At 33.7% G+C, this 13788-nt stretch overlaps 1 protein-coding gene across 1 annotated transcript; it reads left to right on the forward strand.

Moving 5' to 3' along the window:
- Window positions 1–349: 349 nt before the first annotated feature.
- LOC111425595 (retina and anterior neural fold homeobox protein 2-like) lies at window positions 350–12525 on the forward strand. Its single transcript, XM_023059722.2, has 4 exons — window positions 350–609; window positions 7491–7720; window positions 11713–11800; window positions 11858–12525. Exons 1-4 carry the CDS (start codon window positions 498–500, stop codon window positions 12208–12210), a joined length of 783 nt encoding a protein of 260 aa, XP_022915490.1. The 5' UTR covers window positions 350–497; the 3' UTR covers window positions 12211–12525.
- Window positions 12526–13788: the final 1263 nt, after the last annotated feature.

Raw genomic sequence — 13788 nt, forward strand, 5'->3', positions numbered from 1 at the left:
AAATTAAATGTGCTATCTTTACAATTTGAACACCTGATGCGCTTCTCAGAGACAAGCACATTGCGCTAGAATTTTTGGCCACTCTTCTCCTCTGCTGTAATCGCCCACTGGTTCATACTATCTCTGTTTAACTTATTCCGACCAACGATAAAATCCTGTAGTAACGAAATAACCTCGTATAATATTGTCCCCCAATTCATTACACCGTTTAATAAAATTTCATAATGTGATGTCGTCGGCGCGGTTTACACGATGTCGGCGTCTGCGCCCTTTTCCATAAACGTTCCGAACAACGTTTCGATTGGTTTAAAGCTTTAGGGTGGGCAGAACTCTCGGTCGACGTCGGAGTTAACCCTCCAAACGGACGATTCAAAAGTTCAGTTTGGGCTACGAACCCCGTCTAGTGAACTCTTAGAACGATAAAACTAATCAGTTCTTTTTTTGCTCGAAAACATTTTCGTTAACGTGTCAAATAAAACATTTTTTTAAAATAAATAATGGCTCAAGGAACTCAACAATCCGAAGAAATGCGTCCAAAAAACGTTTATTCCATCGAACAATTATTGGGAATGGCTAAAAGTTCTCCGTCAAAAGAAAAACAACCAGAAGGTAAGTTTCAAAATTTGACTATTTGCAATTTTTGAGTTGTATACGATACGAGTGATTTGAATTTTTGCGCATGAGCAAAGTCAATCTTGAAAATTGTTTTCCGAAACTTTCGCCAGAGGCGATGTAAAGTAAAGCTGTGGGTTTATAATTTCGTTAGGGAGATTAGGACAGTTTTAGAAGGGGTTGGAAAATTGGTTGTGGGGATGAAAATGGTTGATTTTCACAGTTTGTTAGAAAATAATTAGTAATTAGGCAACTTTTCGATCCTGCTATTTATTAACTTTTTATAAATTAGAGCAATTAATTATTTTTGTGACAAGTAAAGCGTAAAATCCCCATTGTTCGTGTTTTTTGATACATAATAGATACGTTTAGAATAAGTTTCATACAATGTTAGGTATTTAGTTAGTAAATTTGACCCATTCAAGTGGGTATTAAGGTGCTTTTAAACTTCGAGGGTGACTCGGAGGGTTCAATAAAAAATAAAACGAGGTGTGTTCTCTTTATATGGTAAGAGGACATGCATGCTGTTGAGTGTACACAGGGGATGTTATATTTTAAATGACAATATAACTAAAGAGCTAAAGAACCGACTCTTTTTGATCCCTACTATTTATATAAGTTCTTTTTTGTGTTTCAACCGGTGGGGTTATTGTTATTGTTAAAAATCTTTGTGTAAACTCGAGGATCGTTTACACATCATAAATTAGCCATAAAGATGTTTTGATTTTCAAACACAAATTAATTAATGAGAATTTAGTAGTATGTAAGTATTCAAATAATCTTCATTGAATGAGGATTACATTTTTGTTCGTTCAAAAAAAAATGAATTGTGTAGTTCGAACAATTTACGAGTTGTATTCACTGTTTATCGTACCCGTGCAGGATTTTCGCTATTCATGATCGTAGGGCATAAAAACGAACTAAAAATATAAAAGGATTATCGTTGTTATACAACGCTTTACTCATAGTTTTGGTATCCAACAGAAAACCAGGTGTATCACGTGGAAATATTAAAAAATAAATTGAATAGGTTTATTTCAGTCAATTTTAAAAAGAAATTAATAATCCAAGTTAACCTACTCAATTCGTTCTCTTTGGTTTATAACGTTTTAGTTGAAAATTTAGTATTCATAACTAGACATGGAGCATCATCTCTTTTATACATGGGGGAGGGGATAAATGGTATAGGATGGGCGCCACGACGCCCTTCGCTTTACCCTTCACGTATGGGGAAGGGGGGCGACGCTAACGTCCGGTTCGAGCCGGACATGGACACAGGGCGCTTTAGAACATTTGATTCGTTTATGGAAATGGACGGACGAGCGCGTTGTACGTGAGCCCGAGCGCATCTCGAATTAAGTCTCGATGAAAGAGCGGAACGGACCAGAATCCGATTAACATTATACTGAAGAGAGCGCGCGGTGCACACACGCGCCCGCCGGCTCACAAAGATGAAACAACCTGGGGGTTTAGCGCAGGAAATTGCCCACACAACTTAAAAATAAAACGTCTAGTATGACCAAAACGTAAACTCTCTACTATATAATGCATGCACAAGATAATTATATGTGTATTGTGTTTAAAAGCTTATGGGGCAGTTTCTACCGCAATAATAAACCATCATTAAATTTTAATATTCATTTGTGGTACTCGTCAATATTATTTTCTAGAAGAAAAATGCAATAATTTGTTAACTACATTTAGAAGAAAAATCGTAATTACCGTATTTTCTCGAATCTTATCCGCACTCGAATCTAACCCGCACCCCGATTTTAAAAATGCATAGTGGTAAAAAAATTTAGTTTGCGAATGTAATCCGCATCTTTCTCTGAGCAATTCGACAACACCAAAACAATGCGTTGCTTGTTGTTAACCATAAATATATATTTTTTCCGTTGACTGACGCTGATGCACCTAAAGAAACCTTGTTTACGACGAGTTTTTATTGGACTAAACTTTAAATTTACCAAGCCATTAAAAATTGGAAAATAAATATAATTTGAAAAATAAATAGTAATGCCTAGCACGAATTCAGTTCATATACCGCCCTCGTAGTAGCTCGAACGTGGTGTGTGTTTAATTATACATATAACAGAGTAATTATGGAAAAAAAGTAGCAAAAATCGAAGAGGCTCTTCTATACAGCGAACTTTAAAGAGATGTTATTAAGTTAGCGTTAAAAGAAAGAAATCGAAAAGCTGGTACAATTTTTGCCGTTAGTTAAACGTTGCGGCTGTTGCGGAAAGACAAGGCAGCTATTGCAGACTGTGAGGCATCGTGCAAAAAATTTACCGTGTCAAAGAAGAGACGATTTCATGAAATTGACGAGGCAGTTTTCTGGTTCTCTCAAGAAAAACGGAAGGAGAGACTAAAAAATTTTTAATACTAGCAAAGGTTGGACAAACAACAATTTCCCAAAAGCTCCTAATGATTTTCAAAAAAATTTCAATTTATCTCAAACGGAATGGCAGTATATGCCTCCCAATTACACACTGGAAAGAAGAGGTGTGTGGGAAATTTCCTTAGAAACGAGTGGTTGCGAAAAATTGCGCATAACATTGATGCTAGCAGTAACAAGTGATAGGGAACAATTGCTGTCATTATTAATATTGAGAAAAAAACCATTCTGAAATCCGAAAGACTTCCCGGATGACATCTTAGTTAGGGCACAACAAAAAGGATGGATAATAGAAAAGCTTATGATGGAATAGTTAGGACAAGTATGGAGTCGTAGACCAGGAACACACATGGAAAACGATCCCTGAAAACAATATTATAACATCATTTAAGAAGTTTTGTATAACCAATGCTTTGGACAGATCCGAAGATGACGTAATATGGGCAGAAATGTAAATATCGTTCTAAAACCCTTAACAGTGTTATTGTTATAATGCGATTTTATTTTACTAATAACTTTATCTAATCCGCACTCGATTGTAATCCGCATTTGATTTTAGAGCATATAAAATTTGTAAAAAGGGTGCGGATTAGATTCGAGAAAATACGGTATTAGGATAAGAGCCACAAAGGGATAACAAAGCAGAAAAAATACCAACTTGGTAAGCAAAATGGCAATCAAAATCATCATCATGAATGTTGTCAGAAAGATGTGCTTTCAGCCTTAGATTGCTAACATTTCAGTAAAAAAACGTTGATAACAATGGTGGCGGTGCGATCATTGTTTATGCCATTCTTCTCTTCTTAATTAAATATAGACGTAGTGCAACCATGTTTCCATTTGTAGCGACTTAGAGGAAGCTAAATAAACACTTATTGTTTTGTTTAATCCGCAAAATTGATTCTGTAATCCTTCACCAGAAAAGAAATTGAAATCATTTGCGTTCTTAAGCCTACAATACATCTTTATGCGTTATGATTCAACACAACAGGTGAAGCTCACAACAAAGCATCAGTTCGTTCTTATACTATACTTTGATCGCAAAGAGAACATTAAACTAATCAATAATATAAGATGGATAATATAAGTGTCTCAAAAGAGACACTATGTATAAACACAAAAAGTTCCAAAACTACTTAGGATCTCCAAAAATATTATCCTACGCACTTCAAAACTCATCTCTGGTGAACAGCTGTCAGCATAGTTTTGATAAGCACCCGTAAACTTTTAAATCCACTGTTAAGTAAATTACGTAGCTTCACTGATATGGATTTTTTTAATACAACATCACGATGTTTCAAATCTAGAAAGTTGTAAAAATCACCAATGATTCTGTCTTGGTTCAAGATACATTGAAAACATTATAGGAAGAAATATTGGCACGTTATAGTTACCCACAATAAGCTATGGCAGCACCAACTTCAACATCTCCAGTAAATGAAAGAAAATTTGCCTGTTTGGTATCGATAGTTCCGTAACTTACAAAATCATGACGCTGTGTTAACATAGAAAAGAACAACAGCATTCACCAAGAGCTTGAATGTGTCTAACAAATTACAATATAATTTTCTGGGTACCACCATCATCTCATAATTCCACATTATAAACCGAATTATTTAGCTAAGCTGCAGTGTTAAAGTATTCAAATAATTCATGAACACATAACGAAAAGAACAACTGTTGGGAATTTTTGTTTTTCCTGGTTCGATTGTAATTCTTATTACCACTTCAACCTCACTCACTTGTCTTAGTATTTCGAAACTACATGTACAACTAAAGACTTCTCTATGCGTCAATGTATGATTCCTCCACCAGAGATTATTGCATATCAGACTTTAAATTTCTAACCTTCCCTATTACAGACAAATAATTAAGTTCAGAGGAATGTATGACTTTCAGAGATTAGGGATTATGACTTAGGACTGTCTCATTTATTAAGACGTAGAGTTCTTATGACATTTGCGTAACATTCAAATCGTTAATAATATACCAGATCTAAAGAAGAATGCAAACAATATTGTTTCTCCTCTTTCAGAAATCTCCTGAATAACTTTCCTTTCAATATTGGCCATTTCTAGGATTTTTAGTACAATTTCCATAAAACTGGCTAAGTTAGCAATAATGTTTAAACAGCCTTAAGAAAATCCAGATTTGTTATGAATTTTATGTACATCCGTAGAAGACATATCAACACAATCAATGTTAAGACTGGTCAAACGGTGGTTTGATACAACAAGAAATTCACCATTATTGAGCAGAAATAAAAAGTCAGTAAAAGCAAAAGCATTATAACATAGCTTCTTCTATCGAAAAGCGCTAAGAAATATTTTGGTATGTTTTGCAAACTTTTTGCAAACACACAAAAATTGTTCATAATATATTATCAAGTCAATTATCGCATCTCGACGAGAAAGCAACAAATCCCCACTTGATTACAAAATTACGGTCATGGAATAAATTGTATGTTTCCACATACCTGGAAGACAACGCCGATTATATCCGTTAATAAGACAAATAATTTCACTGAACCTCAATGAATCGACAATTAGTTTCTATTTTGCTCTCCTAAACTTTTCTAAGATGTCACGTAATCACCACGACACCCTCACTTGTAACTCTATGAAGGTTGGTTGTTAAGGGATGATAAATGGCAAGGAGTTATTTACGGACAATAATGCGGATGCACATTTCTAGGATAAATATGTTCGAAATTACCATCAATCTTTATTGAAAAGGGCTTCATCGCTTGAATGCATCACTTCATAGGAAAATAAAATACCTTTACACAATTGAAACTCCCAAATAAATGTAGCTTTCGTCTATTTGTAAAGCAAAAATATCATTCATATATATACAATAAATATGAAATAATAATGAAATTGATTTGAGACGAAATTTTCGATTTAATGAAATGAAAAAAGTGAAAAAGAAAATTGAAAATTAATATCTTGTGAACGAATTAAGATATGATGAAGAAATAAAATGCATTTTAAAGGAAATTTAACAGAGATTTAGTATGCCATAAATAATTGCTTACATTCCATAAATATAATTAATATGATTTTTTTTAAACCTAACGGTGCACATTTCTTATAGATTTTAAGAGCAGAAATTAAAAATACATAACGTATGAACGAATTAAGATATGCATTTTAAAGCAAATTTAACACAGATTTAGCCATTTACCATAAATAATTGTTTAAATCGCATAAATATAATTAGAAGTATTATTTTTTTAAACCTAACTCTGCCTATCTATTATACATTTTAAGAGCATAAATTAAAAATGTATATCTTTTAAACGAATTAAGATATGATGATGAAATAAAATGCATTTTAAAGCAAATTTAACAGAGATTCAGTATACCATAAATGATTGTTTATATTCCATAAATATAAATAATATGATTTCTTTAAACCTAACTGTGTACATTTCTTATAGATTTTAAGAGCAGAAATTAAACATACCTATCTTACGAGTGAAGTGAGGATTGAGATAGAAACGATGTAAGGAACAAATTAAAGCAATTTTAATGAAGACTTAACCTAAAAATTGTTCCCAATGGCATTTTTTTAATATTAAGTTTAAATAATCATTACCACTTTAAAAAATCATAATAAATCGGGGTTTTAATAAATCGATACGAAATTATCACTATTTATACATAAAATCGTAAGCTTTGTAATGAAAAAGACCGCTTTTCAAAAAATCTTTTAGTTTTTGAGCTATGAATTTTTAAAGACAATTATTTCTTTTTTATATTTAAGGTTATGATTGAAAGAAAAACGATTTCTTAAGAAGTTTTTTACTTTCTAATAAAAGAATATGTTTTGAAGAATTTCTCTTTATATACTTACAATAAAATTAGTATATGGGAATATTGGAGTTTTATTAAAATAAAATAGAATAAAAATTTTAAATTTCAAACACACGAAGTTCTTTTCTTCAAGAAAAAAGTGTAAAAATGTATTATAGTTAGTATACAAAAGCAATTATTTACCGTTAAATTGTAAAATATTCACCTATTGTAAAAGCAAAGAAGCGTTAAAGTGGTTGTTTGTCTTTTTAAGAGGATTTAAGAAAGCTATTTTTTTCTTTCCTAGGAAACATCATTACTATACAATACTTGTTAATAATTTTAACTTGAAACAGGTTTTTTTAAAATTGATACTATTTTTTTTTCAACAAAAAACAGTTTTTTTAATATTGGTCATTTTTATTTTTGATAACATTCCAGTAGCAATATAGTTGCCACTTCTGCTACGGATGAGTCGATTACGTTTTTTTTTCAAATATTTTCCAATAAAAATGCAAAAGTTGTAGGTATTTATTTATTCGCTAGATATTAGTATTTTATTTTGTTTATATAATCCGCCCTTTGATTACGGCTTAAACCCTAAATATTTTTATATTTAAAATATTTTCAAACTGCAAATTTATAAATAAATTTACAAGAAAAAAATTGTAATTATTTTACAGTGGAAGAGCCACGTTTGGAAATTGCCAGCGAAGGTGAACTAAACGAAGTCGATTTACAAGAAGATCAAGGCGACCAAGAACGACCAAGAAAAGTGCGAAGGTCGCGAACTACCTTTACCACTTTTCAATTACATCAATTAGAAAGAGCTTTTGAAAAAACACAATATCCGGATGTTTTTACAAGAGAAGAATTAGCTGTTAGGTTGGATTTGAGTGAAGCTCGTGTACAGGTTGGTATTTTTTATTTTTGACAAATTAATTTTGACAAGATTAATTTAATTTAAAAGAAGTCATTTTTGGTTGAAATGACCCCAAATGACTAAGTTCACCGTTGATACTGGCGTTCTTGAAGCTGTTTTGTCTGGTATGCTTTAGCATTTCCTTTGTAGCCTTTATGGCCTTCGTTTTGGTCAACACTTGCGGCGTGTACTTTGGCAGAAAGTTCGTTAAAGACCAGATTATTATCGACGTGTCCACTAAAAGGGTGCCACCCCGAGCTTACATAGCATATTTTAACTTTAATAAATTAAATGCTTCTCAGTATTAATATACATAGGTAACTATATATTAAAATAAAAATAATATTGTGTTATCTCGAATACTTTATTTTAGTAATTAAAAAAAACTTTGATTTATTTTTTTGGAACAAAAATTTTTTGTGCGAGACGGCGTTCAATAAAAGTCCTTTAGCGAATAGAAACGAGAGTTACGGAAAGGACAGGACCGTCAGTTCATAGGAAGGTCCGGATGGAACCCCGATTACCCCCATTGTACCACGACAATGGGCAATTGCGGGGACCACTTGCGCCCCTTTACAGGGCCGGATTAATTATCAAAATTGTCGCCAATTAAGATGCGATTCACGGTCTGGCCATTATCCGAGCGGCACTGATTCAATAAGCCAATCAAATTGACGCGCAACAATAGATATTAACATTAATAGCGCAAAAGGGGCCGTAAACGGGGTACATTTGGGGGGTGGCGGACGAGCGGTGGACGACGAACGTGCGATTCGTGCCGCAAATTCAGGCAATTATGGCAAATTCGCAACAATAGATCACTGTTAATTGGGGTGATACAATTTCGGGGGCGTTCTCTTCCCCATAAATGGAAAGATAATTAATTTTTTTATGTTAAACGATTATAATGAAAGATATTGTAATAGTTTTCTCAAAAGAGTTAATAATTAACAACAAATTGAAAGAATGTTATTCATCATCGATATTAATCCATAAACAGTGAAAATATTGTGTAGTAAAGATTATTGAATTTTTACCTGAACCATTTTACCGTTTTGAATACATACAAATATTCAAGGTTCTTAAGAAAATATCGAAAACACAACTTTACTAACCAGCATGTAAACTAAAAAGTAATTACATAAAACCAAATCAATGTGCCGCTACTTATTGTTAGAGAACTGTCAAAGGTAGGATTTTGCGCTCTAAAACACAGATCTATTTGGAAAGTAAAACATATACTGAACAGATCAACAACGCTCTCGGGAGTCTATTATTGACCTATCAGAGCCTGACTGTTGGACTATTTGTTATTGAAATATCTGGTCTCTATTCTCTTGGCTTAATGTATACTCTATCTATGCATCATTTAATCTCTTCATTAGAAATGTGCTCTAGGCGTGATATTGTGTTTGCTCTTCGTATGAAGTCCACTTCAACTGTTTCGATTTTGTTGATATATTTGGGATATGGGATTGAGACCTCTAGCAAATTCTACCTCATATCTCAATCTAGACTCCTTGATTGTCCGATAGATTATGACTTTTGTTTCAAAAGTAATTTTATTCGATTATTGCAAAGAATCCGCCGAAGAGGAAGGCCCAGGACAATATGGACTATGATCAAGGAGTTGGACGAATGGGGAAAAACATGGGGAGAAGCAAAGCTAAGCCGTATGCTCTAGATAAGGATTTACAAGAATGTATAGCAACGAATTTAGTATCCTCATACATCTTTGACCTTACTGCACTGATTTTACTACATCCCTGATGTTCCTTTCTTAGATATCTTACTGCCGAGGTATTTATATTCCTCGCATAGCTTTTTTATTGTTTCCTTAACATATAATCAATGTCTTCCTAGGTGTTCGAAACAACCAATAGAACATAATCGAAGAACAAAGCGGTTAGGCATCGATCACCGATCTCTATTCGTGAGCATTTTTGTCCCCAGTTCTTCAGAGCTTTATGGATGTATTTGGGAATAGTTTAGAAATTTCGTTTCTCTATTTTACTACACTTTAGGGTTGTTTTAGATGCTTAGGATTTACCATGTCACTCTTTGCCAAAATTTTAAACATCTTTTCCAACGATATCATATAATAAGCTTTCTTCATATCCATAAATACAAGATGTGTGGCTAAGTCTCAGGCTATTCGCTTTTCAATTACTTGTAGTAACGAAACCGCTGTGTTCTTCTATTTCTTCGTTATCATGTTCTATAGTTTTTTTATAATTCTGCCATACAACCGTCCTACCGAACTCTAACATTTACTCTTGTATAGTTTCTGCATTCTCTCGTACTCCTCTTTTTTATGGAACTAATGTATATCAAGTTGCAGTCACCTGGAATGTTTTGTGTCTCTATCAGATATTTATTAAAAATATCTGTTAGGGCTTTTATCACAATATGTGCAACATGCTTTAAAAGTTTCCAGTTTTCATCTCTTTTAGTGCTTTTTTTACTTCGCTGTTTGTTATACATTCAAGGTCAATACTGCCATCTATCTGTACCTCGTCTATTCAGTCTTTGAATTCTGACCTTTCTTCTGTAAGCAGTTGTCTATAAGCTTCTCGCCATTCTTTTTCCTTTATTAGACTGTCACTTCTAGATTCTTTTCGTTTTGCTCGCGATACCTTTGATCCTACCAAACACCTTTTTACTTCTTCACATAACTTTTGTAACATTGTAACTGAGAAGCCATTTTTGATATGTTATCTTTTTGTCATCAAAACATTGACCACCACCCTGGGTACTATATTTCATCATTCCTGTTCACCCAACATAACCATAATAATATCTTAATAATAAAAATTCTCTACAATGCATCTTTACTCATTTTGCAACATAATATCAAGTCAATTGAGAAGAAGAGTTTTAAAATTTACGATCCAACTAATAAAACCTTGTTTCGCAAAAATCTTCTTGACGCTTTTTTTTTCATTCAACAGCTTCTCTTGCCCATCCTTATTTCTGCCATGATGTTTTACTCTGTCCTGCAGATTAGTCTCACATCAAATAATTTGCAGAGTTTCAAGCAACCTTCTTCAATAGATAGATGCAGCAATTCCATCAAGGATTAAATCGTAATTACACATACTGATGGATGTTGATACAACCACCTCAACGGTCTGCTCGGTCTGCATCTATATAATTATAATATTGCTTCTTTTCGGGTCATTCAAAAATGGTTAAAATGTTTTGCTACTAATTTTGAAACATTCCAATGTTACCTAATAACCTGAGTACGAAGGTGACTCTGTGATTCTCTTCGTATGCTTAATTTATAATGTTCGGTTTACAAAATTTACATGTTTATATTAAATCAACGTCCTCGAATACTGTTTTTCAAAAAGAGCCACATCACCACAAAAAATGCCGGGACTAAATAGTTCGGTAACCAGTTGAAACTTTTTTGTAGAACTACTTGCATTGACGTACTCCTGCTCTATTTGAATGCTTCAATGACTGCTTCAATATTTTCTCGTGCCTTTTTATCTGCTGCTCTTTTGATCGCGTGCATAAAAATAATAACAGCAAAAAGCTCGGTTCTTTTAAAGCGTTTAACACAACTTACGTCAAATTTTAATATAATCAGCCGCAACCCTACCACTTAAGACATAAATGTACCAAAACCAATATTTTAATTAACTGTATCTAATAAATAAGATTAATAAATAAGTTCATTAAATAAAAATTTATAAACATTAATATTTTTTAATTAATAATTTTTTTAATCACTCAAAAATCTGTTCTCATTTTAAAGAACCTTTTAATTCGTTCCTAAAAGCGTCACAAAAGAGCCAAGTGGTCACCGTAATTTGTCGAGCACCCTTAACACACTCTCGAAACGCAACAAAGGGTTTCAATTATACCATTACCTACACGTTAAATGAAAACGTTAAATTGCACACGCTTCTCGCGTGTTGTTCTATTATTTCCACCTTACAAGGTGTTGCTTATGTGGACTTTAATGTTTTCAGGTTTGGTTTCAAAATCGACGAGCCAAATGGCGAAAACGCGAGAAAGCCATGGGAAGAGAAGCCACACCGTTTATGCATCACGAACAAGGTACTAAGTTAATTTTAACTTTTTGAATGTATTGTAATTTTATTATTTCTTTTATAGCGCTTCCAGAATTTGCTATCCATCCTAGATTGGGTATGCCCCCGGTTCCACCGGAAGGTTTTTGGCACGGACTCCCTCTCCCGTCGGTGTTTAGTTATCCATTGGCTTTTCCGTGGGGTGCAAAACCGCCGATGTCTCTTCCTTTCCATGCGTTTTTGTCACAATACGTTTTGGCAAATGGAGCACCTCCTCCGTCGAGTTTACCAGCTCCTTCTGAAGATAGATCACGAAGCACCAGTCCTGAAGTGACTCCGAATTGTCCTCCATCACCATCAAGGACGATGGAAGCGCTCAGAATGAGACAACAAGTATCAAGGTCATCACCTCAACATCATCAATTACACGCGTCTTAAGTGTGATTTTGTTTGAAATTGTTTTGTACATAGCAGGATTAGTGATTGAGTAATTAGTGGATATTTATTACAATCCCGTTCCCCCGTTACAAGTGATAGAAAAACCTACTTTGAGTATGGAAAAACCTTTTCAGTGTAATATAGTAGTATTAATCTGGTGTATATAATATTGTATCGATCGTTTGATGATATAGTGACGAATGTATTTAGTGTATTATTATTGTATTATTCAAAATAGACACAAAAAACCGTATAACGTGTAATATAATATGTCAAGTTCTTTATAAGATAAATAAAATAAGAACGTGCAATTAATTTTTGTTTTTTTCTTTCAATTTGAATTCCTTAAAAGTTAATATATTAATAAATCTATATTGATGAAAAAGATGTGGATGAAGGAGTATTTGCGGATATCCTTAGAAATATGGGGAATCGATTGCGTGGAAACCTGATGGGTAAAGAGTGGACGCACCGGACTTTATATTAAAATCGCTAAGTGGCTTAGAACAGATCCCGTAGGCAAATAGCGGCTCAATTTAAATTTTGATCCTTATTTAAGTGGTCTTTTGTTTTTCGATAGCTCTTGAGACCCGAGTCGTAGCTTTCAAGAGTCAGACGCGGAGTCGTTAAAATTAATTTCCTCAGTCGTCGTCCACCAGCCCAACCAGCTATAACACGTATCACCTTTGATTATTTATTTCTATTTATTACATAATTTTTTATTAAGAAATCAAAAATTCTTAACGGTTTAAAATCAATCTTGAGTAATTGTAAAGAATTTTTCTTGTGGTTGAGGTAAGTGTGAAATTCTAAGAAGTCGGCAGTTGTTAGGTCGGGGGAGTAAATTGAGGGCGGATTCGAAAATTATCCCTTTGACGGTTACCCGACAGGACGAGGCGTTCGGGCGAGCGCGCTCCTGTTTAATGGACCAAGAGAGTGGTCTCGATCCGGGTACCGAGATTAAGGAAAGAATGCTTAGACAATGGAAGAGGAAACCAAACCGACCAGAAAAGCGTAAAGTGACGCCGCCGCCACAATACGTGAAAGGGGACAAACGCCGAACTACAAAGGAACCGACCCGAAGAGCAGTCCTACTATTTAGACCAGAGTGTAACTAAGATGAAACTTAAATCCTTTTATAATACGAGTATTTTGTCACTTTTTCTATCACTTTCAAATAAATAATTTTATACTCACTCAAAATCAGGTTGGAATGTATTAAGTTACAACATAAAATATATAAAGTTATGCAAGGAGGAACTTGAAATACACCTTAACAATCAAATCGGGTTCGATTGCGATACTTTTGGATTGAGTAATATGAGGAATATACTTTGAAAAATGATGAAATTTGATTGACGTTATGGATTTAGACGTAAATGATTTAGTTTTGGACAAACTTTTATGCAGAAGATTGTGATCAGAATGAGGTACTATGGAATTGGCTATAATATAGGATTGAGATATTCTTCGATTTAGCATGAGGTTAAGTTGAGACATCGAGACGCTTTGTATTAGCTCGTAGAGCACATATAAGACTCATCTTTCACTTCAATATCATTTTAACGATAAAAACTT

Source organism: Onthophagus taurus, chromosome 7 (assembly GCF_036711975.1).
Source record: "Onthophagus taurus isolate NC chromosome 7, IU_Otau_3.0, whole genome shotgun sequence".
In the NCBI taxonomy this organism is placed as follows: Eukaryota; Metazoa; Arthropoda; class Insecta; order Coleoptera; family Scarabaeidae; genus Onthophagus; species Onthophagus taurus.

Excerpts from the sequence above, each read along its gene's own strand:
- LOC111425595 (XM_023059722.2), top strand. The coding sequence starts at position 498 with ATGGCTCAAGGAACTCAACAATCCGAAGAAATGCGTCCAAAAAACGTT. Across the intron at positions 610-7,490 it reads AAAAGAAAAACAACCAGAAG|TGGAAGAGCCACGTTTGGAA; the intron begins GTAAGTTTCAAA and ends ATTATTTTACAG. Across the intron at positions 7,721-11,712 it reads TGAGTGAAGCTCGTGTACAG|GTTTGGTTTCAAAATCGACG; the intron begins GTTGGTATTTTT and ends TAATGTTTTCAG.